Source organism: Salmo trutta, chromosome 6 (genome assembly GCF_901001165.1).
Source record: "Salmo trutta chromosome 6, fSalTru1.1, whole genome shotgun sequence".
NCBI classification, from domain to species: domain Eukaryota; kingdom Metazoa; phylum Chordata; class Actinopteri; order Salmoniformes; family Salmonidae; genus Salmo; species Salmo trutta.
The window spans coordinates 14,277,382-14,299,449 of NC_042962.1; the positions used below are offsets into that span (position 1 = coordinate 14,277,382).

A 22,068-nucleotide genomic window follows, 5' to 3' on the forward strand; every position below is an offset into this window, starting at 1 on the left:
CACTCACAGGCCTCTGTCCCGAGGTCTGGGTCTGCTTCTCCTTTAGTCCTCTACTGCACAGTTCCCCTGCCTGCTTCTCTCTCTTCAACCAATGAAAATCTTAACTAAAATCTGCCATCATGGTTCTCAATCAAATAAACCAGTCTTCTGATTGAATATTCAGTCCTCTAACAACCCAGACAGTGTATTATTCCTGGTTGTGTCGGTAGTGTTTTCCTAGATCTCTCTGTAAACTCTCCCAGGCCCAGCGTGACTAGTGGACTTTGTCCCTGTGGCCTGCCTGCCTGCCTGTTGTTGAGGGCAGAGCGGGGAAGGGAGGGGAGGGGACAGCATTGCTCATACTGATAACCAGCCAGCCACAGCACACTGGAACGGGAGCCCCGCTTGCTTATGCAACCAATCCCACCACCAATCATAAACAATACCTAATAATTAACTGTGCCTGTTCTGCTCCTTCAGATTGGCCGGCCTCTACAGCCGTCCTACACGTGACCCTGCTAGGGCTGTGGCTGCTGGGAGTCACGCAATCACAGTGGTGGCAAATACACCAGACCCACGCTTATGAGACACAGATAAAGTGACAGTAGATGTGACACAGGGCTAGGGCCAATCAGCTGGGCTGTAAAGCCTGATTGACAACTGACTTGACATATCATGTTGGACAGGAACTTTGGACTAGGCATGGGCACGTAAGCGTTGGATTATTTGGTTAGCTAGAGACGCGCGCTTCCACTCACTTATCTAAATGACTTTAAGAGACCTGACATAATCAAAGATCACTTCATAAACCACCAGATATCTCCACTACTAAGTTCCATTTCACAAGGGTCACTGCCAGAAGATCAAATTATTAGGATAAAGGCCTTACAACGGATCATTCTGCTCCAATTGATAAGGATGAGACCGTCTGCCTTCACCCCCATGACGAATTTTCACTATGCTTCCCTTTGAGCCCGCTGAATAAATAGGAATGAGATGTCATCACCAGCACATCGCTTTCACCTGATGATGTCTTTCAGACCAGACATTCCAGTAGGACTGAGCCAGTGTACCAGATTAGAGCATCAAAGTATTATCTTACCAGCTTAGGTTCCGTCTTGACCTCTGCGTTGACCTCTGGCTGGTGTTTGCTGTGGCTCTCACATGGCTCCCCCTGGGGGAGTGGAGGGGAGTCACACTGAGCTCTCCACCCGTCTCCCCGTCCCTCCTGAGGCCTGCCCCTCTCACACAGGCTGCTCCTCAGGGGAGATGAGGTTGTAGCGAGAGGTTCACTATAGGTTGGGAAACTGAAGACATGGTCTGGTCTTCCCTGGGGGTGGGGGTGGATGGTTGGCATGTGTTCCGGTGATACCAGAGTGACGTTCCTTGTTCTGGCGGGCGAGGGCCGCCGTTGACGGTCGCTGGCGGGAAGGCAGGGCGTACGGCGGGAGTAGTCGTCGTGGAGACGGCTGAGGGGGGACAGGGGAGTCACAGGGGAGCCCAGGGAGGTGACGGGGGACGGGTTAGGCCTGCGTCTCACGGTCAGGTCAGTCATGCTGCCCACTAGCTTCAACATGTGGCCCCTGGCCCCTAGGGGACTCCTAAGGCGACCAGGGCTCTGGCTGCGGTCCCTAAGGTCCACGGACGAGGCACTGGCTGATCTCTGTATGCTGGGGCCCACATTGGCCGCTTCAGAGCCAATGGTACCTGGTGAGTCATTTGGAGAGGGAGAAGGGGCTTTGCGCCTGAAAGGGGCCTTAAGGTGTAGGTTGTCTGCGCTCTTGCTTAGTCTGCTCAGCACGTTGACGCTCTCTTCCGAATGGAGGTTCACCTCTGACCCTGAACTGGAGCCTAAACCTGGCCTCTGATTGGATGAAACCCCCTGTCCTGGACCCTCCCTGCGTTCCCCGTTCTGCCCGGTGTCCAGCAGTAAGATGCGCCCCGCCCCATATGCTCTCCGGATACTCCTTGAAAAGCGTGTGTTTCTCTGCAGTCCATCTTCCTTATCTACTACTTCCTCCTCTTCTTCATTGTCAGAACCATAAGGGCTCATCCCAGCCATCTGCTGACCAATAGACACCCTACTGGACACTCTATAGCCCTCCCCACACCTCAGTCTTAAGCTCTGATTGGTTATGACCATTCCATTATCTTCACCCTGGTTGGCTGTTGAGATGTACTCCTCATCCGGATTAGCTGTCCCTCGGTTCTGGATGCCTTGGAGCACTGAGGAGCGCAGCTTCTTAAAGGAGCCCATGACGGCAAGCCCTGACAGGACTGGCCAAGCCTGCGGGCCCCCGGCACTGGATGGAGGGCCCTGGAAGGAGAGGGGCCTGGTAGGGCCCGGACTGTCCCCAGGAACGGTGCACTTCCTCTGGGTAGAGAAGAGCCTCATGATCCTGGAGGGGTAGGGCTTCATCTCAGGGTGGCCTATCACAGGGCTGGACCAGGTGTCCGTGTTGAGCCCGTTCAGTCTACTCTCCTCACTGTGGGGGTCAGAGGTCACAAGCTGTACCTGGGCACCACACCCAGACAGCAGGGACGGTGGCGGCGCCCTCTCCAAGTGACCCTGGGTAGGGTAAAGATCACCGAGGGGTCGAGGCCAGACTCGAGGTTGAAGGTCAGGGTCGGTGGAGGAGCCATCGCGACAGGAGAGGGAGTCATCGCTGGTAGACGGGGCTGCGTCGCTCTGCCCCGCCTAAAGAGACAAGACATGTTATGTAACATTTATTTTATTTAACCAGGTAGGCCAGTTGAGAACAAATTCTCATTTACAACTGCGACCTGGCCAAGATAAAGCAAAGCAGTGCGAAAAAAAACAGTTACACATTGGATAAACAAACGTACAGTCAATAACACAATAGAAAAGTCTATATACAGTGTGTACAAATGTAGTAAGATTAGGGAGGTAAGGCAATAAATTGGCAATAGTGGAAAAATAATTACAATTTAGTAATTAAAACACTGGAGTGATAGATGTGCAGAAGATGAATGTGCAAGTAGAGATACTGGGGTGCAAAGGAGCAAAAATTAACAGTATGGGGATGAGGTAGTTGGGTGGGCTATTTACAGATGGGCTGTGTACAGGTACCCTGATCGGTAAGCTGCTCTGATAGCTGATGCTTAAAGTTAGTGAGGGAGATAAGTCTCCAGCTTCAGTAATTTTTGCAATTCGTTCCAGTCATTGGCAGCAGAGAACTGGAAGGAAAGGCGGCCAAAGGACGAATTGGCTTTGGGGATGACCAGTGAACTATACCTGCTGGAGCGCGTGCTACGGGTGGGTGCTGCTATGGTGACCAGTGAGCTGAGATAAGGCGGGGCTATACCTAGCAAAGACTTATAGATGACCTGGAGCCAGTGGGTTTGGCGACGAATATGAAGCAAGGGCCAGCCAACGAGAGCATACAGGTCGCAGTGGTGGGTAGTATATGGGGCTTTGGGGACAAAACGGATGGCACTGTGATAGACTGCATCCAATTTGCTGAGTAGAGTGTTGGAGGCTATTTTGTAAATGACATTGCCGAAGTCAAGGATCGGTAGGATAGTCAGTTTTACGAGGGTATGTTTGGCAGCATGAGTGAAGGAGGCTTTGTTGCGAAATAGGAAGCCGATTCTAGATTTAATTTTGGAGTGGAGATGCTTAATGTGAGTCTGGAAGGAGAGTTTTGTTTTATAACATATAACACTTTATATTACTCTTCTTACTACAGTGTCCTTGGTCGTTTAAAAAGGCCCTTTGATTTCAATGTTTTATTACCATTAACATTATAAAAACACAGGGAACTTGTGCAAGTGAAAATAAGAGCGGTTTATTTAGCCTATCCAGCAGTATATTTAGCCTATCCAGCAGTATATTTAGCCTATCCAGCAGTATATTTAGCCCATCCTATTTAGCCTATCCAGCAGTATATTTAGCCTATCCTATTTAGCCTATCCAGCAGTATATTTAGCCTATCCTATTTAGCCCATCCAGCAGTATATTTAGCCTATCCAGCAGTATATTTAGCCTATCCAGCAGTATATTTAGCCCATCCTATTTAGCCTATCCAGCAGTATATTTAGCCTATCCAGCAGTATATTTAGCCTATCCTATTTAGCCTATCCAGCAGTATATTTAGCCTATCCTATTTAGCCTATCCAGCAGTATATTTAGCCTATCCTATTTAGCCTATCCAGCAGTTTATTTAGCCTAATAGGCTAAATAGGATAGCCTATCCAGTGGTTTATTTAGTCTATCCTATTTAGCCTAACCAGTGGTTTATTTAGCATTTCTTTAAAGCACACTAGTACAAAATAGCCAGAGTTGCCTTTATCTTTAACACTAGACTGCCTGCTACCATACACACAGCCCTGAAGGTGGCACACAAGGGAGGGGTACACTGTCGACTTGAAAAAGGCCTTTCAGGAAGTGATTTACACCAGAATCAGCTAGAGAAACATAAAAAACACACTTCGAATTCAGAATGTAATTCAAGGAAACACTACGAGTAATGCAGATAAGTAAAGTAGGCCTAATTATTTGTTTACTACAAATGAATGGGTGCCACTGCCAGTATAATGTTTAGCCAATAACACTATGCATTTATGAGTCTGCAAATGCATATGTTGCTGTAAAGTATGAATAAAATATATCTTGAGTGGAGTACAGTATTATTGCTGACTAAGTATAGTAACATAAATCTTTGTGTATATGTGAGTGCAAGAAAAAGATAGCTCTTTTGTTAGCAGCATGTGTTTCTGAGCTTTGAGTGTGTGAGTGAAAGAGAGCGAGAAAGAGGGTCTGGCAGTCTCCCTCTCTGTGACAGCTATCCTATCTACACTGAACAAAAATATAAATGCAACATGTAAAGTGTTGGTCCCATGTTTCATGAGCTGAAACAAAAGATCCCAGAAATGTCCCATACGCACAAAGAGCTTATTTCTCTAAAATGTTGTGCACAAATGTGTTTACATCCCTGTTAGTGAGCATTTCTCCTTTGCCAAGATAATCCATCCACCTGAGGTGGCATATCAAGAAGCTGATTAACCTCTTACATGTAGACGTTCCGCTAGCGGAACACCACTCCAATATCCAGTGATTGGGCGTGGCGCGAAATACAAACTCCTCGAAAATCCGAAAACTTCCATTTCTCAAACATATGACTATTTTACACCATTTTAAAGACAAGACTCTCCTTTATCTAACCACACTGTCCGATTTCAAAAAGGCTTTACAACGAAAGCAAAACATTAGATTATGTCAGCAGAGTACCCAGCTAGAAATAATCAGACACCCATTTTTCAAGCTAGCATATAATGTCACAAAAACCAAAACCACAGCTAAATGCAGCACTAACCTTTGATGATCTTCATCAGATGACACTCCTAGGACATTATGTTATACAATACATGCATGTTTTGTTCAATCAAGTACATATTTATATCAAAAACCAGTTTTACATTAGCATGTGACGTTCAGAACTAGCATTCCCACCGAACACTTCCGGTGAATTTACTAAATTACTCACGATAAACGTTCACAAAAAAAATTATTTTAAGAATTATAGATACAGAACTCCTTTATGCAATCGCGGTGTCCGATTTTAAAATAGCTTTTCGGTGAAAGCACATTTTGCAATATTCTGAGTAGATCGCTCGCCATCACGGGCTAGCTATTTTGACACCCACCAAGTTTGGTACTCACCAAACTCAGATTTACTATAAGAAAAATTGGATTACCTTTGTTGTTCTTCGTCAAAATGCACTCCCAGGACTTCTACAACAAATGTTGGTTTGGTTCCAAATAATCCATAGTTATATCCAAATAGCGGCGTTTTGTTCGTGCGTTCAAGACACTATCCGAAGGGTAACGAAGGGTGACGCGCCCGGCGCGTATCGTGACAAAAAAATTCAAAATATTCCATTACCGTACTTCGAAGCATGTCAAACGCTGTTTAAAAAATCATTTATGTGATTTTCCTCGTAAAATAGCGATAATATTCAGACCGGGAAACCCTGTTTTCGTTCAAGGACTCAAAGTTGAAAATGGAGTCGTCTCGTGCACGCCCGTCTCATTGTTCTCAGATCGACCACTATCCAAATGCGCTACTGTTTTTCAGCCTGGGACAGCAGAGTCATCATTCAACGTTCTGGCGGCTTCTGAGATCCTATGGGAGCCTTAGAAAGTGTCACGTTACAGCAGAGATCCTCAGTTTTGGATAGAGATGACAAAGGCGGCCAAGAAATGGTCAGACAGGGTACTTCCTGTACAGAATCTTCTCAGGTTTTGGCCTGCCATTTGAGTTCTGTTATACTCACAGACACCATTCAAACAGTTTTAGAAACTTTGGAGTGTTTTCTATCCAAAGCTACTAATTATATGCATATTCTAGTTTCTGGGCAGGAGTAATAACCAGATTAAATCGGGTACGTTTTTTATCCGGCCGTGAAAAATACTGCCCCCTATCCATAACAAGTTAAACAGCATGATCATTACACAGATGCACCTTGTGCTGGGGACAATAAAAGGCCACTAAAATGTGCAGTGGTCACACAACGCCACAGATGTCTCAAGTTGAGGGAGCGTGCAATTGGCATGCCGACTACAGGAATGTCCACCAGAGCTGTTGCCAGAGAATTCAATGTTCATTTATCTACTGTAAGCCGCTTCCAACATTGTTTTAGAGAATTTGGCAGTACGTCCAAACGGACTCACAACCACAGACCATGTGTAACCACGCCAGCCCTGGACCTCCACATCCAGCTTCTTCACTTGCGGGATTGTCTGAGACCAGCCACCTGGACAGCTGGTGAAACTGTGGGTTTGCTCAACCAAATCATTTCTGCAAACTGTCTGAGACTGTCTCAGGGAAGCTCATCATCCTCACCAGGGTTTTGACCTGACTGCAGTTTGGCATCGTAACCCACTTCAGTGGGCAAATGCTCACCTTCGATAGCCACTGGCACGCTGGAGAAGCTCTTCATGGATGAATCCCGGTTTCAACTGTACCGAGCAGATGGCAGACAGCGTGTATGGCATCGTGTGGGTGAGCGGTTTGCTGATGTCAACATTGTGAACAGAGTGCCCCATGGTGGCGTCGGGGTTATGGTATGGGCAGGCATAAGCTACGGACAATGAACACAAGTGATGAGATCCTGGAGGCCCATTGTCGTGCCATTCATCCGCCGCCATCCCGTTTCAGCATGATAATGCCCCATGTCGCAAGGATCTGTACACAATTCCTGGAAGCTGAACATTTCCCAGTTCATAGCCTGCATACTCAGATATGTCACCAATTAAGCTCGTTTGAGATGCTCTGGATCTGCATGTACAACAGCGTGTTCCAGTTCCCGCCAATATCCAGCAACTTCGCACATACACATGGTTAGCAGATGTTATTGGTCACATACACATGGTTAGCAGATGTTATTGGTCACATACACATGGTTAGCAGATGTTATTGGTCACATACACATGGTTAACAGATGTTATTGCGAGTGTAGTGAACTGCTTATGCTTCTTAGATCCGACAGTGCAGCAGTTTCAACAGGTAGTATCTAACAGGAAGTATCTAACAATTCCTCACCAAAACCTAACACACACAACTTAGTAAAGGAATGGGATGAGAATATATGAAATATATGGATGAGCAGTGACAAAGATGCAATAGATAGCAAAGAACAGATAGTGAAGGATACAGTATATATAGTTGAAGTCGGAAGTTTACATACACTTAGTTTGGAGTCATTAAAACTCATTTTTCAACCACTCCACAAATTTCTTGTTAACAAACTATAGTTTTGGCAAGTCGGTTAGGACATCTACTTTGTGCATGACACAAGTCATTTTTCAAACAATTGTTTACAGTTAATTATAAGTGGAATAATATGTCTGTATCACAATTCCAGTGGGTCAGAAGTTTACACACTAAATTGACTGTGCCTTTAAACAGCTTGGAAAATTCCAGAAAATCATGGCTTTAGAAGCTTCTGATAGGCTAATTAACGTCATTTGAGTCAACTGGACGTGTACATGTAAATGTATTTCAAGGCCTACCTTCAAACTCATTGCCTCATTGGGAAAATCAAAAGAAATGAGCCAAGACCTCAGGAAAAAAAAATTGTAGACCTCCACAAGTCTGGTTCATCCTTGGGAGCAATTTCCAAAACATCTGAACGTACCACGTTCATCTGTACAAACAATAGTACGCAAGTATAAACACCATGGGACCACACAGCCGTCATAGCGCTCAGGAAGGAGACGCATTCTGTCTCCTAGAGAGACGAACATACTTTGGTGCGAAAAGTGTAAATCAATCCCAGAACAGCACAGTAAAACGACCTTGTGAAGATGCTGGAGAAAACAGGTACAAAAGTACTTATATCCATAGTAAAACGAGTCCTATATCGACATAACCTGAAAAGCCGCTCAGCAAGGAAGAAGCCACTGATCCAAAACCGGCATAAAAAAAAACCCAGACTAAGGTTTGCAACTGCACATGGGGAGAAAGATGGTACTTTTTGGAGAAATGTCCTCTGGTCTGATGAAACAAAAATAGAATTTTTGCCATAATGACCATCGTTATGTTTGGATGAAAAACGAGGAGGCTTGAAAGCTGAAGAACACCATCCCAACTGTGAAGCACGGGGGTGGTAGCATCATGTTGTGGGGGTGCTTTGCTGCAGGAGGGACTGGTGCACTTCACAAAATAGATGGCATCATGACGGAGGAAAATTATGAGGATATATTGAAGCAACATCTCAAGACATCAGTCAGGAAGTTAAAGCTTGGTCGCAAATGGGTCTTCCAAATGGACAATGACCCCAAGCATAAGTTGTAGCAAAATGGCTTAAGGACAACAAAGTCAAGGTATTGGAGTGGCCATCACAAAGCCCTGACCTCAATCCCATAGAAAATTTGAGGGCAGAACTGAAAAAGCGTGTGCGAGCAAGGAGGCCTACAAACCTGACTCAGTTACACCAGCTCTGTCAGGAGGAATGGGCCAAAATTCACCCAACTTATTGTGGGAAGCCTGTGGAAGGCTACTGGAAACATTTGACCCAAGTTAAACTATTTAAAGGCAATGCTACCAAATACACTCAATTAGTATGTTAACTTCTGACCCACTGGGAATGTGATGGAAGAAATAAAAGCTGAAATAAATCTCTACTATTATTCTGACATTTCAAAAAGAAAGTGGTGATCCTAACTGACCTAAGACGGGGAATTTTTACCAGGATTAAATGTCAGGAATTGTGAAAAACTGAGTTTAAATGTATGTCATCTTCCAACTTCAACTGTACATATGAGATGAGTAATGCGAGATATGTAATCATTCTTAAAGTGGCATTATTACAGTAACTAGTGTTCCATTTATTAAAGTGGCCAATGATATCAAGTCAGTAGGTAGACAGCCACCTCGCTGTGCTAGTGGTGGCTGTTTAACAATCTGATGGCCTTGAGATAGAAGCTGTTTTTCAATCTTTATGTCCCAGCTTTGATGCACCTGTACCGACCTCGCCTTCTGGATGATAGCGGGGTGAACAGGCAGTAGCTCAGGTGGTTGTTGTCCTTGATGATCATTTTGGCCTTCCTGTGACATCGGGTGGTGTAGGTTCCTGGAGGGCAGGTAGATTGCCCCCGGTGATGTGTTGTGCAGACCACACCACCCTCTGGAGAGCCCTGTGGTTGTGGGCGGTGCAGTTGCCATACCAGGAGGTGATACAGCCCAACAGGATGTTCTCAATTGTGCACCTGTAAAAGTTAGTGAGGGTTTTCAGGTGACAAGCCACATTTTTTCAGCCTCCTGAGGTTGAAGAGGCACTGTTGCGCCTTCTTCACCACAGTGTCTGTGTGCGTGGACCATTTCAGTTTGTCGGTGATATGTACATCGAGGATCTTAAAACTTTCCACCTTCTCCACTGCTGTCCAGTCGATGTGGATAGGGGGCTGCTCCCTCTGCTGTTTCCTGAAGTCCACGATCTCTTTTCTTTTGCTGACATTGAGTGAGGTTATTTTCCTGATAGCCTACAGGGAGGAGGTGAGGTGTCTCATCATTGTTGGTAATCAAGCCTACCACTGTAGTGTCGTCTGATGATTGAGTTGGAGGCGTGCATGGCCACACAGTCGTGGGTGAACAGGGAGTACAGGAAAGGGCTGAGAAAGCACCCTTGTGGGGCCCCAGTGTTGAGGATCAGCGGAGTGGAGATGTTTCCCATCTTCAACACCTAGGGGCGGCCCGTCAGGAAGTCCAGGACCCAGTTGCACAGGGCGGGGTCAAGACCCAGGGTCTTAAGCTTAATAATGAGTTTGGAGGGTACTATGGTGTTGAATGCTGAGCTGTAGTCAATTAACATCATTATACATAGATATTCCTCTTGTCCAGATGGGAGAGGGCAGTGTGCAGGCGATTGCATCATCTGTGGACCTATTGGAGCGGTAAGCAAATTGGAGTGGGTCTAGGGTAACAGGTAGGGTGGAAGTGATATGATCCTTGACTGGTCTCTCAAAGCACTTCATGATCACAGAAGTGAGTGTTACGGGGGATAGTAATTTAGTTCAGTTACTGTAGCTTTCTTGGGAACAGGAACAATGGTGGCCATCTTGAAGCATGTGGGGACAGCCGTCAACCCTCGCAAGGCTGCCGGCCCAAACATGTTTAACTGTTTTACTCACGTCGGCCACAGAGAAGGAGAGCCCATAGTCTTTGGTAGCGGGCCATGTCGGTGGCACAGTATTGTTCTCAAAGTGCGCAAAGAAGTTGTTTCTTTGCGATGTCTGCGACGGGGATCGTTTTCTCCACAGGCCACAATCAACAGCCTGATCTAGAGGAAGGAGATATGTCATGCTGCATGAGGCAAATGGTGGTCACACCAGATACTGACTGGTTTTCTGATCCAAGCCCCTACTTTAAAAAAAGTACATGTATCTGTGACCAACAGATGCATATCTGTATTCCCAGTCATTTGAAATCCATAGATGAGGGCTTAAATGTATTTATTTAAATTGACTGATTTCCTTATATGAACTGTAACTCAGTAAAATCTTAGAAACTGTTGCATGTCGCGTTTATATTTTAGTTCAGTGTACATTTCTCCTTGACGGTGTATATTTTCTATGGCCAAGGAGCAGTGGGCCTCAGTGTAAGCGTGTGTGTGTGTGTAGGGCAGCGATTAATGCAGGCCAGTCTTTGATGAGGGGCTTTGTGAGCATGACTAAGCAATGAGAATCACTAATCCATTGTGATTAATGCAACAAATTGCCCATTTTCTCCAGATTTGGCAGACAGAGAGGGGTGAGAGGGAGTGATCTCTGCTTCTCTATCTCCATCCTGAGATCTGAGTAGTTTCACACAGACCCAATTGATCACACAGTGGCTCTGCTATAGACCTTTTAATCAAATACAGACTTAATGGCGAAAGTTCATACTACATGGAGGACCTAACTTGCCTATCATAGTTTAGACTGCCTCGGTCTGGCTTTTCCACTCCATCTCTAGCTCCAGTGAGTGAGAGTATGATTACGTGCTGTTAGCATTCTCTTCCACCATATGGATTATCTCAATGCTACACCTTCTCTGTTGACAGTTTACCAACCTCGCTCCCCTCTCTGACCACTTCTGTAAACAGAAGAAAAGCCCTATCACCATTCCTTCTCTACTCATACTAGCCTTGCATACCACCATTGGAAGGCTTCTAGGTACTCCAGTAAGACACAAGGTTGGTGAATGAAAGAGACTACTCTAGCACAGAACAGGCACACTAAGGCTGTACTCTAGTCAATGTATTATCTCAAACTCATCTCATCTTCCTACCCAACCAACCCTATCTTGCACAATGCCCCTATTCCTGGCGCCAACATTCACAACCCAGTTGGGACCTGCTACACTTGGCAGGATACAGCACAGGTTTCTGTTGCAAAAGAGTTGGAGTTACTGCCTATATAGTATTTCAAATCTAGGGCTCAACAAAATGACTGTAGTTTTACCCTGGCCAGAACAATAAGCTGCGTAAGACAGTGGAACCTCCTACTGCACTAGCCACCCTCTTACGTCAATCAGACTACAGCACTATGTAGGTCTACATAAAAAGGTAAAGTTCACCCATTTTGAATCTTATATTGTCTTTGTGCATCTCTGAGTTATGTTCCATCGATTCCCTGGGTCATTTCATGTTTTCATGTGTACCGGCGTTCAAGCAGGCAGAAATCCGGCAGGTATTACATAACACTGTGATAAAGTCGCCATCACTACACTGGAAGTTAATGGGACTACAACATTTAGATAGCGAAAACGTCTATCATAAATGTCAGATTTCAATACTGGCCGATGTCATAACTCAGGAGGATGTCTTCTCTCGAATGAGCCATTAATCATATTTTTGCGATAAATCCTACCTTGAGAAATGTGTAATTTAACAGGAGGGTATTTTTCCTATTTGTCTGCCTCTTTAGTGCAAGGTGCATTGCATGGTGCAGTTGCCAGATATATTATTGAAAGGAGATAGGAATCCAATGAATGAAGGAACATATGACATTAACCAATCACGTTGTGTCACGTGATCCCTTCTCACAGTCAAGAAACGTGCTTATTTTCCTTGAAAGTACGCAATGTCACGATTCCAAAGCTATACGATCCTACAGATAGCAAGTTAATTATCTCACATCTCGGAAAAGATTTGCAGTGTTGTACTTCTCGTTGAAAACAATGTGCTAATGTTGGGTTTTTGAGCTAGCGCCTTGAAGGAGAGCGATCCTTGACCCAGAATCGTTCAGAATGCACCGCGCGGCCAATTGATGTAGCATGGGCAACGTTTCCCATCTCCTCAAAAGTACAGTGCATTCGGAAACTAATCAGACCCCTTCCCTTTTTGTTACATTACAGCCTTATTCTAAAAGATATACATTTAAAATGTTCCTCATTAACTTCTATGGGCTAGGTGGGACGTTAGCGTCCCACTCTATTCAACAGCCAGTGGAATCGCGTGGCGCGAAATACAAATACCTCAAAAATGCAATAATTTCAATATTTCAAATATACAACTATTTACACCATTTGAAAGATAAGACTCTCGTTAATCTAACCACATTGTCCGATTTCAAAAAGGCTTTACAGCGAAAGCAAAACAGATTGTTAGGAGAGTACAGACACAAATAACCACAGCCATTTTCAAAGCAAGCATATATGTCACAAAAACCCAAAACACAGCTAAATGCAGCACTAACCTTTGATGATCTTCATCAGATGACACTCCTAGGACATTATGTTATACAATGCATGCATGTTTTGTTCAATCAAGTTCATATTTATATCAAAAAACAGCTTTTTACATTGGCGTGTGATGTTCAGAAATTGTATTCCCACCGAAAACTTCCGGTGAATTTACTAAATTACTCATGATAAACGTTGACAAAATACATAATTATTTTAAGAATTATAGATACAGAACTCCTTTATGCAATCGCTATGTCAGATTTTAAAATAGCTTTTCGGCGAAAGCACATTTTGCAATATTCTGAGTAGATAGCTCGCCATCACGGCTAGCTAATTTGACACTCGCCAAGTTCGGGGCAACCTAAACTCAGAATTACTATTAGAAAAATTGGATTACCTTTGCTGTTCTTCATCAGAATGCACTCCCAGGACTGCTACTTCCACAACAAATGTTGTTTTTGTTCCAAATAATCCATAGTTATGTGCAAACATCTCCGTTTTGTTCGTGCGTTCAGGTCACTATCCAAAGGGTAACGCGCGAGCGCATTTCGAGACAAAAAAAATCTAAATGTTCCATTACCGTACTTAGAAGCATGTCAAACGCTGTTTAAAATCAATTTTTAATGGTATTTTTCTCGTAAAATAGCGCTAATATTCCAACCGGACAATGCTGTATTCATTCAAAAAGGGAGAGAAAAAAATGGCGAGGTCTCGTGAATGCGCATTTCCAATCTCTTAGCCACCAGGCAGTCCACTGACAAACTGTGCTCCTGTACTCTGCCCGGAGACGGGTCAATCCGCTTTCTGAACGCTTTAGAGAGCCAATGGAAGCCTTAGAAAGTGCTGCACTGTAGTTTCGATAGAGAAGCAAAGGGAGAACTACAAATTCGCAAACAGGCCACTTCCTGCATGGAATTTTCTCAGGTTTTTGCCTGCCATATGAGTTCTGTTATACTCACAGACACCATTCCAACAGTTTTAGAAACTGCAGTGTTTTCTATCCAAATCTACTAATAATATGCATATTCTCGTTTCTGGGAAAGAGTAGTAACCAGTTTAAATCAGGTACGTTTTTTTATCCGGCCGTGAAAATACTGCCCCCTAGCCCAGACCGGTTAAATCTACACACACACACACACACACACACACACACACACACACACACACACACACAACCCCATAATGAGAAAGCGAAAACAGGTTTAGACATTCTTGCAAATTTGTTAAAAATAAAAAACAGAAATACCTTATTTACACAAGTATTCAGACCCTTTGCTACGAGACTCGAAATTGGGCTCAGGTGCATCCTGTTTCCATTGATCATCCTTGAGATGTTTCTACAACTTCATTGGAGTCCACCTGTGGTAAATCTAATTGATTTCAAAATCATGTGCAAGGCACACACCTGTCTATATAAAAAGGTCCCAAAGTTGACAGTGCATGTCAGAGCAAAAACCAAGACATGAGGTCGAACAAATTGTCTGTACAGCTCCGAGACAGGATTGTGTCGAGGCACATATCTGGGGAAGGATACCAAAAAATGTATTCAGCATTGAAGGTCCAAGAACACAGTGGCGTCCATCATTCTTAAATTAAGAAGTTTGGAACCACCAAGACTCTTCTATAGAAGCTGGCCACTCGGCCAAACGGGGGAAAAGGGCCTTGGGTCAGGGAGGTGACCAAGAACCCGATATTATTTAAATTGTTTATTTCACCTTTATTTAACCAGGTAGGCTTGTTGAGAACAAGTTCTCATTTGCAACTGCGACCTGGCCAAGATAAAGCATAGCAATTCGACACATACAAGAGTTACACATGGAATAAACAAAACATACAGTCAATAATACAGTAGAACAAAATTTTTAAAAAAAGTCTATATACAGTGAGTGCAAATGAGGTAAGTTAAGGCAATAAATAGGCCATGGTGGCGAAGTAATTACAATATAGCAATTAAACACTGGAATGGTAGATGTGCAGAAGATGAATGTGCAAGTAGAGATACTGGGGTGCAAAGGAGCAAGATAAATAAAATAAATACAGTATGGGGATGAGGTAGGTAGATAGATAGCCCGTCTGTAAACAGCCCATGTACAGGTGCAGTGATCTGTGAGCTGCTCTGACATATGATTGGAGCTCTGTCAGTGTGACAGAGGTCCTCTGTGGAGATTTTGCCAAAAGGCACCTAAAGGACTCTCAGAACATGAGAAACAAGATTCTCTGGTCTGATGAAAACAAGATTGAACTCTTTGGCCTGAATGCCTAGCGTCACATCTGGAGGAAAGCTGGCATCATCCCTACGGTGAAGCATGGTGGTGGCAGCATCATGCTGTGGGGATGTCTTTCAGCGACAGGGACTGGGAGACTAGTCAGGATCGAGGGAAAGATGAACGGAGCAAAGTTGAGAGATCCTTGATGTAAACCTGGCCCAGAGCGCTCAGACTGGGGTGAAGGTTCACCTTCCAACAGGACAATGACCCTAAGCACAAAGCCAAGACAATGCAGGAGTGGCTTCAGGACAAGTCTCTGAATGTCCTTGAGTGGCCCAGCCAGAGCCCGTACTTGATTCCGATCGAACATCTCTGGAGAGACCTGAAAATAGCTGTGTATCGATGCTCCCCATCCAACTTGACAAAGCTTGAGGGGATCTGCAAAGAATGGTGAGAAACTCCAAATACAGATGTGCCAAGCTTGTAGCGTCATACCCAAGAATACTCGAGGCTGTAAAAGCTGCCAAAGGTGTTTCAACAAAGTACTGAGTAAAAGGTCTGAATACTTATGTAAATGTCATAGTTTTTCATTTGCAAACATTTTTTTTATTTGCAAACATTTTTTTTAAACTGTTTTTGCTTGACCATTATGGGGTTTTGTGTGTAGATTGATGAGTGGAAAAAACGATTTAATCAATTTTAAAATAAGGCTGTAACATAACACAATGTGGAAAAAGTCAAGGGGTCTGAATAGTTTCCGAATGCACTGTATATCTGCCGTTGTTAGCCAGCCAGCCCATAGAGAGCATTGCATTGTGGATGATGTAGTTGAATTGAGCTGCAGATTTCCACAACAATTTCCCATGTTACCAACCTTATTATAACTACAAAAAGAAACATTTGTTCACCAAAAATATTGTTCTCACAGTGTTATTTAACACCGTACATTGAAGGAATAAATGGTTTTGGGTGGATTTTTACTATAAGTTAAGCTTCAACAATATGGAAGGTCAATAAGCAGGTCAGGTCAGTGTTCCCGCATGGTTGCATGTGAAGTCTGGGAGCAAATGGTGCTCTGGCTCTCAGGCCCAGAGTTAATTAAGAGCTCAGAGAGAGGAGAGCAGAGGAGCCCCCCCACACGGCTGCCAGCTGGAGCCAGCCTTTGATTAGACTCCCAGAGAGAGGGGGGCTGGGGCTACACTCACACACAGATATACTAAGGCGGTCCACAATATATTGAAAAACATACACACATACTGTAGAAGACACAGATACTGTGTAGATCTATACACACACACACACACACACCCCCAGCACTACAAAGGGGGAAACCCTGCCGTATAGGGGACAGGAATGGAGGCGCACATCTCTTGGTCATCAACTTTCTTCTCTTCGGGTTGGTAAAGTCACAGTCTTATGTAAGGAGTCATAAACCTGTAATCATTAGTGAACTCTAGCCCCCAATTCACCTACACAGAGCAGAGTTATGTCTTGCCCCGGGCCAGGCTAAGGCTAATTGGGCAGAAATATAAACGGAGAGTTAAAACTAAATAGACGGCTAGACAGAGAATATGAAGGGAAAGGCACTTCTCTAGGAGTTCTCTAAATTGGTAGCTAAGCCATGGAACAGACAGAACCTCCCCAAAAGCACTAACACTTCCATGATTCTATGGTAAGCTGCTCAGCCTGCTTGTTTACAGGTTATCTGTTGTTATTGAAGTGATCGAATCTAGATAGCACTCTTAAGCCTGGCTATCCTGACCAGAGAGAAACACGTTCAGGGTAAATAACTTAACACACTACAACTTATTGAAGTTGTGAAAGAATGAGAGAATAGTTTATCCCTTCCATGTCAGTCACGCTGATACGCATGTAGAAGACCTTCCATGTTAGTCACGCATGTAGGAGACCTTCCATGTTAGTCACGCTGAAACGCATGTAGAAGACCTTCCATGTTAGTCACGCATGTAGAAGACCTTCCATGTTAGTCACGCTGATACGCATGTAGAAAACCTTCCATGTTAGTCACGCTGATACGCATGTAGGAGACCTTCCATGTTAGTCACGCATGTAGAAGACCTTCCATGTCAGTCACGCATGTAAGAGACCTTCCATGTCAGTCACGCTGATACGCATGTAGAAGACCTTCCATGTTAGTCACGCATGTAGAAGACCTTCCATGTTAGTCACACATGTAGAAGGCCTTCCATGTTAGTCACACATGTAGAAGGCCTTCCATGTTAGTCACGCTGATACGCATGTAGAAGACCTTCCATGTTAGTCACGCATGTAGAAGACCTTCCATGTTAGTCACGCATGTAGAAGACCTTCCATGTCAGTCACACATGTAGAAGACCTTCCATGTCAGTCACACATGTAGAAGACCTTCCATGTTAGTCACACATGTAGAAGACCTTCCATGTTAGTCACGCATGTAGAAGACCTTCCATGTTAGTCACGCATGTAGAAGACCTTCCATGTTAGTCACGCATGTAGAAGACCTTCCATGTTAGTCACGCATGTAGAAGACCTTCCATGTTAGTCACGCATGTAGAAGACCTTCCATGTTAGTCACACATGTAGAAGACCTTCCATGTCAGTCACACATGTAGAAGACCTTCCATGTCAGTCACACATGTAGAAGACCTTCCATGTTAGTCACACATGTAGAAGACCTTCCATGTTAGTCACGCATGTAGAAGACCTTCCATGTCAGTCACGCATGTAGAAGACCTTCCATGTTAGTCACACATGTAGAAGACCTTCCATGTTAGTCACACATGTAGAAGACCTTCCATGTTAGTCACACATGTAGAAGACCTTCCATGTCAGTCACACATGTAGAAGACCTTCCATGTTAGTCACGCATGTAGAAGACCTTCCATGTCAGTCACGCATGTAGAAGACCTTCCATGTCAGTCACGCATGTAGAAGACCTTCCATGTTAGTCACACATGTAGAAGACCTTCCATGTTAGTCACACATGTAGAAGACCTTCTGGCATGAGACTGCACAGAGGGCGCTTCTTGTCTGTGTAAAACTCACCAGTCTGTGGTCCAAAGAGAAGCTGAGTTTCTCTGAGGAAATGCTGAAGGAAACACGCATGGCTCCCATCACCAAGCCCCGTCCGGCATGCATCTGTGTGTGTGTGTTCCTCCCCCAGGAATAATCTGATTAAGCAGGCTATACCAGTCTGTGCAGCACTGGTTTCATCTACAGTGCAGCCACTAAGACTACTAGTCAGCAACATAGACTATGAGTTAGTCATTCATTATAGTACTCTTAAAATCAGGGAAGCCTTACGACCACTCTACAGCTGCTGAAAACCCACTCTATAGACTCTATAGAGTCCAGATTACTGGAATGGATGTGATTATTCCATCATATCGGTGGATCCATGTAAAATCCTGTGTTACTAGGCTATATAAAGCTGAATACTAACTATTATCGCTGGATGCCATCTATACAAGGAATCTGATGGAATCTCTAGCTCACACAGAGAGAGCCTGCTCAGTGTCAATAGTAGATTGATCTACTATTGGGGAGGGAAAGAGGAAGACAGAAGAATGCACTTTCATCCCATCAGATAGTCTAGTCTTTTTAACCGTTACACCGTCTTACTCCCCTAGCCTATGCAACGGAACCAAACCCCATGTGCATTCTGAGAAAGTGATTTCCAGAGATTGGGACCGGGCAGCCATGTCTGTGTGCTTGTTCACCAGAATCCTTCTAAACCTAGTGCTGTTCAGATTCACTAATCTCTGTAGACACGCCAGGTTCTCCTATTGCCCAGTTGTTTGGCATTTCTGGTGACTAGTCTGACGAGCACCAAGTCCTGTGTGCTAACAAGCAGTGGCCTACTCCTTGACATTCAGGATGTTGCAGATAAAAGTGTCCTGTATAGAGCAGCTGACACGATAGCCTATTCTCTGAAGCAAAGTAGAATTTCTATTTTATCTACACATTATAGCCTAGTTCTGTCTGAATGTTCTGTAACATTGCACCCTCCTAACTAGGCACCTGTTGCCAGCTTGTTGAAGTCTAATATCTCACAATGGCCCAGTTCCTCTTCTTTTTGTCCAATGACAGAGGGCATACTGAGAGAGACCGCGCCCCCCTTTGATCGTGGGAAGCCAGGTATTGGGTAGAGAGTGTCACCCACTTTCTCCGTCTCATTCACTCACCTGATATAGTCTGTCAGAAAGCCCTAAATGGGAAACCCAACCCCAGCCACAGCTAACAGAGGACAAAACCCTACTATGAACATTAGGACTTGTAGGAATGCTACACACACAAATATCTGACCTAACAAGACACTAACATTCTACATACAAATAGCCTACAGTAAAACGGGTCTGGGACACTGCACATATAGTTAGTGTGGGGTGAAGTTACTAACCCTTGAGAGGCCCAGGAAACCTCTTTCCAGGATGACACAGAACCAGTTATAGGAGGGTATCAAATCAATCCCACTGATAGACCTTTGACATAAGCTTCTCTGAGAACAAGGACATTTATATGAGGCAAAGTTCAAACATAAGAACTCCATGTAACTGCCACTCCTGTGACGAGCGGATATACTGTGTGAAACAGAAACAGTCTCCTACACCAGTGTAAATACACTGAACAAAAATATAAACGCAACATGTAAAATGCTGGTCCCATGTTTCATGTGCTAAAATACAAGATCCCAGAAAATGCCCATATGCACAAAAAGCTTACTTCTCTCAAATTGTGTGCACAAATGTGTTTACATCCCTGTTAGTGAGCATTTCTCCTTTGCCAAGATAATCCATCCACCTGACAGGTGTGGCATATCAAGAAGCTGATTAAACCGCATGATCATTACACAGGTGCACATTGTGCTGGGGACAATACAAGGCCACTCTAAAATGTGCAGTTTTGTCACACAACGCCAGAAGTCTCAAGTTGAGGGAGCGTGCAATTAGCATGCTGACTGCAGGAATGTTCACCAGAGCAGTAGCCAGATAGTTTCCTGTTGATTTCTGCACCATAAGCCACATCCGAAGTTGTTTTAGAGAATTTGGCAGTACGTCCAACCCGCCTCACAACCGCAGACCACGTGCAACCACACAGGACCTCCACATCCGGCTTCTTCACCTGCGGGATCGTCAGGCAGGTGCTGAGGAGTATTTCTGTCTGTAATAAAGCTTTTTGTAGGGGAAAAAAAAACTAATTCTGATTGGCTGGGCCTGGCTCCTCAGCTGGTGGGCCTATGCCCTCCCAGGTCCACCCATGGCTGTGCCCCTGCCCAGTCATGTGAAATCCATAGATTAGGACCTCATTTAAATTGACTGATTTCCTTATATGAACTGAAATTGTTGCATGTATATTTTTGTTCAGTATATCTGAATACTGGAATGAAATAGCAAAGTTTCTGTGATATGTTCAGATATACTACTGAACAACACAACAACATCTAGCTGACATGAAGCGTTTCCCCTGAAACAGTATAGAACTCTTGCCCGAATGTGCACCTGCGCCTGGCATTCCATCCATAGAGAAAACTGTTCTGGTATTCCACCTCCCTGGTGTATGGGCGCGTACCTCTGGAAAACAATCTACTACACCTACAAATCCATACTGAAAATGAAGTAACAGGGAATGTTGAAAATTGAAAAAGACCTGGAGAATTAGACGGTAAAGGCGATTATGTTCCTGTTCTTTCGCGTAAGCCAGCAAAACACCCGATGAAAAAGTGCTTATTTATGTGTATTTAATTAACTTAGTTTCAGCATAAACCTCTTACTTTGTAGTTGACCAGACCCCCACAGCACCCAAAGAATGGCATGTCCCACATCACTATAACAACCAGGGGAGTAATGCCCTACAATAACCCCCCTCTTTGAGTTAACGTTAAAGGAACAAATCAATACTACAACCCAAACGGATTTGATCAATATCGACTGTGAATGACACATTTATATTCACAAAAAAAGTTGACCAGTTTCATATTAGCCATACATTTGTTTATGATGCAACAAATTGATATTACATTCATCTGCAAGTTGGTTCCGTTTGCTTAACTTACCCTTCTCATAGTCGTTGATGGTGTCCTGTGCCACCGGTATTTCTCATCAACAGAGCAGTAGCTGTTTTTGTTGATTAGATAGCCATAATCGATAAACACTTTACTAAAAGGCTTAGCAAGCTACTTGAAGGTCCAAATGTCTTTTGGGTCCTGCAATCGATGATTACACACGAAAACATGTCGGAAGTAGCAGGCCACTGTTTGATAAACTGGCTTGCAACATCTCGTGACAAATGACTAATTGCAACATCAGGCTAGTTAGCTGGCTAGCTAACCGATAAATTCTAAAAGATTTAACGTTACAAAACTGAAAGGTTGCGGGCGAGAAAACATCCGGCGTTGGTTATGCAAATGAATAAATGGGAAAAGAGGGAGTCAATAACTTAAAAAGTTGTTCAAGCAAACTCAGAATCCGTTGGTACTCGTACTGAAGTGTGTGAGGCTGGTGGATTATTGGCAGCTCGAGCTGTCGTTCCGGTGAGCAGCATCGGTACACTTGTTGCGGTGATTGCTTGGGGGCGGAGTTTGCGTTCGACCTTCACGGTTTTACACTAGTTACCACAGCCACAAAGTCAAAATTGGCTCTATCGTAAAAATTCATTAAATCTAAAATTAGCTTATTGGTCTTAATTTAAGGTTA

General features: G+C 44.1%; 1 protein-coding gene across 1 annotated transcript in view; it reads right to left on the reverse strand.

Annotated features, from left to right (window-relative positions):
- Nucleotides 1–21,906, reverse strand: part of LOC115195493 (spermatogenesis-associated protein 13) — a 34,803-nt gene extending 12,897 nt beyond the window's left edge. The window contains exons 1-2 of the mRNA XM_029755387.1: nucleotides 21,429–21,906; nucleotides 1,082–2,677 (exon numbers count right to left, since the gene is read on the reverse strand). Coding sequence (XP_029611247.1) covers nucleotides 1,082–2,677; nucleotides 21,429–21,437 — 1,605 coding nt within the window. The 5' untranslated portion in view covers nucleotides 21,438–21,906. The remainder of the gene's footprint in view (nucleotides 1–1,081; nucleotides 2,678–21,428) is intronic.
- Between the last annotated feature and the right edge of the window lie 162 nt (nucleotides 21,907–22,068).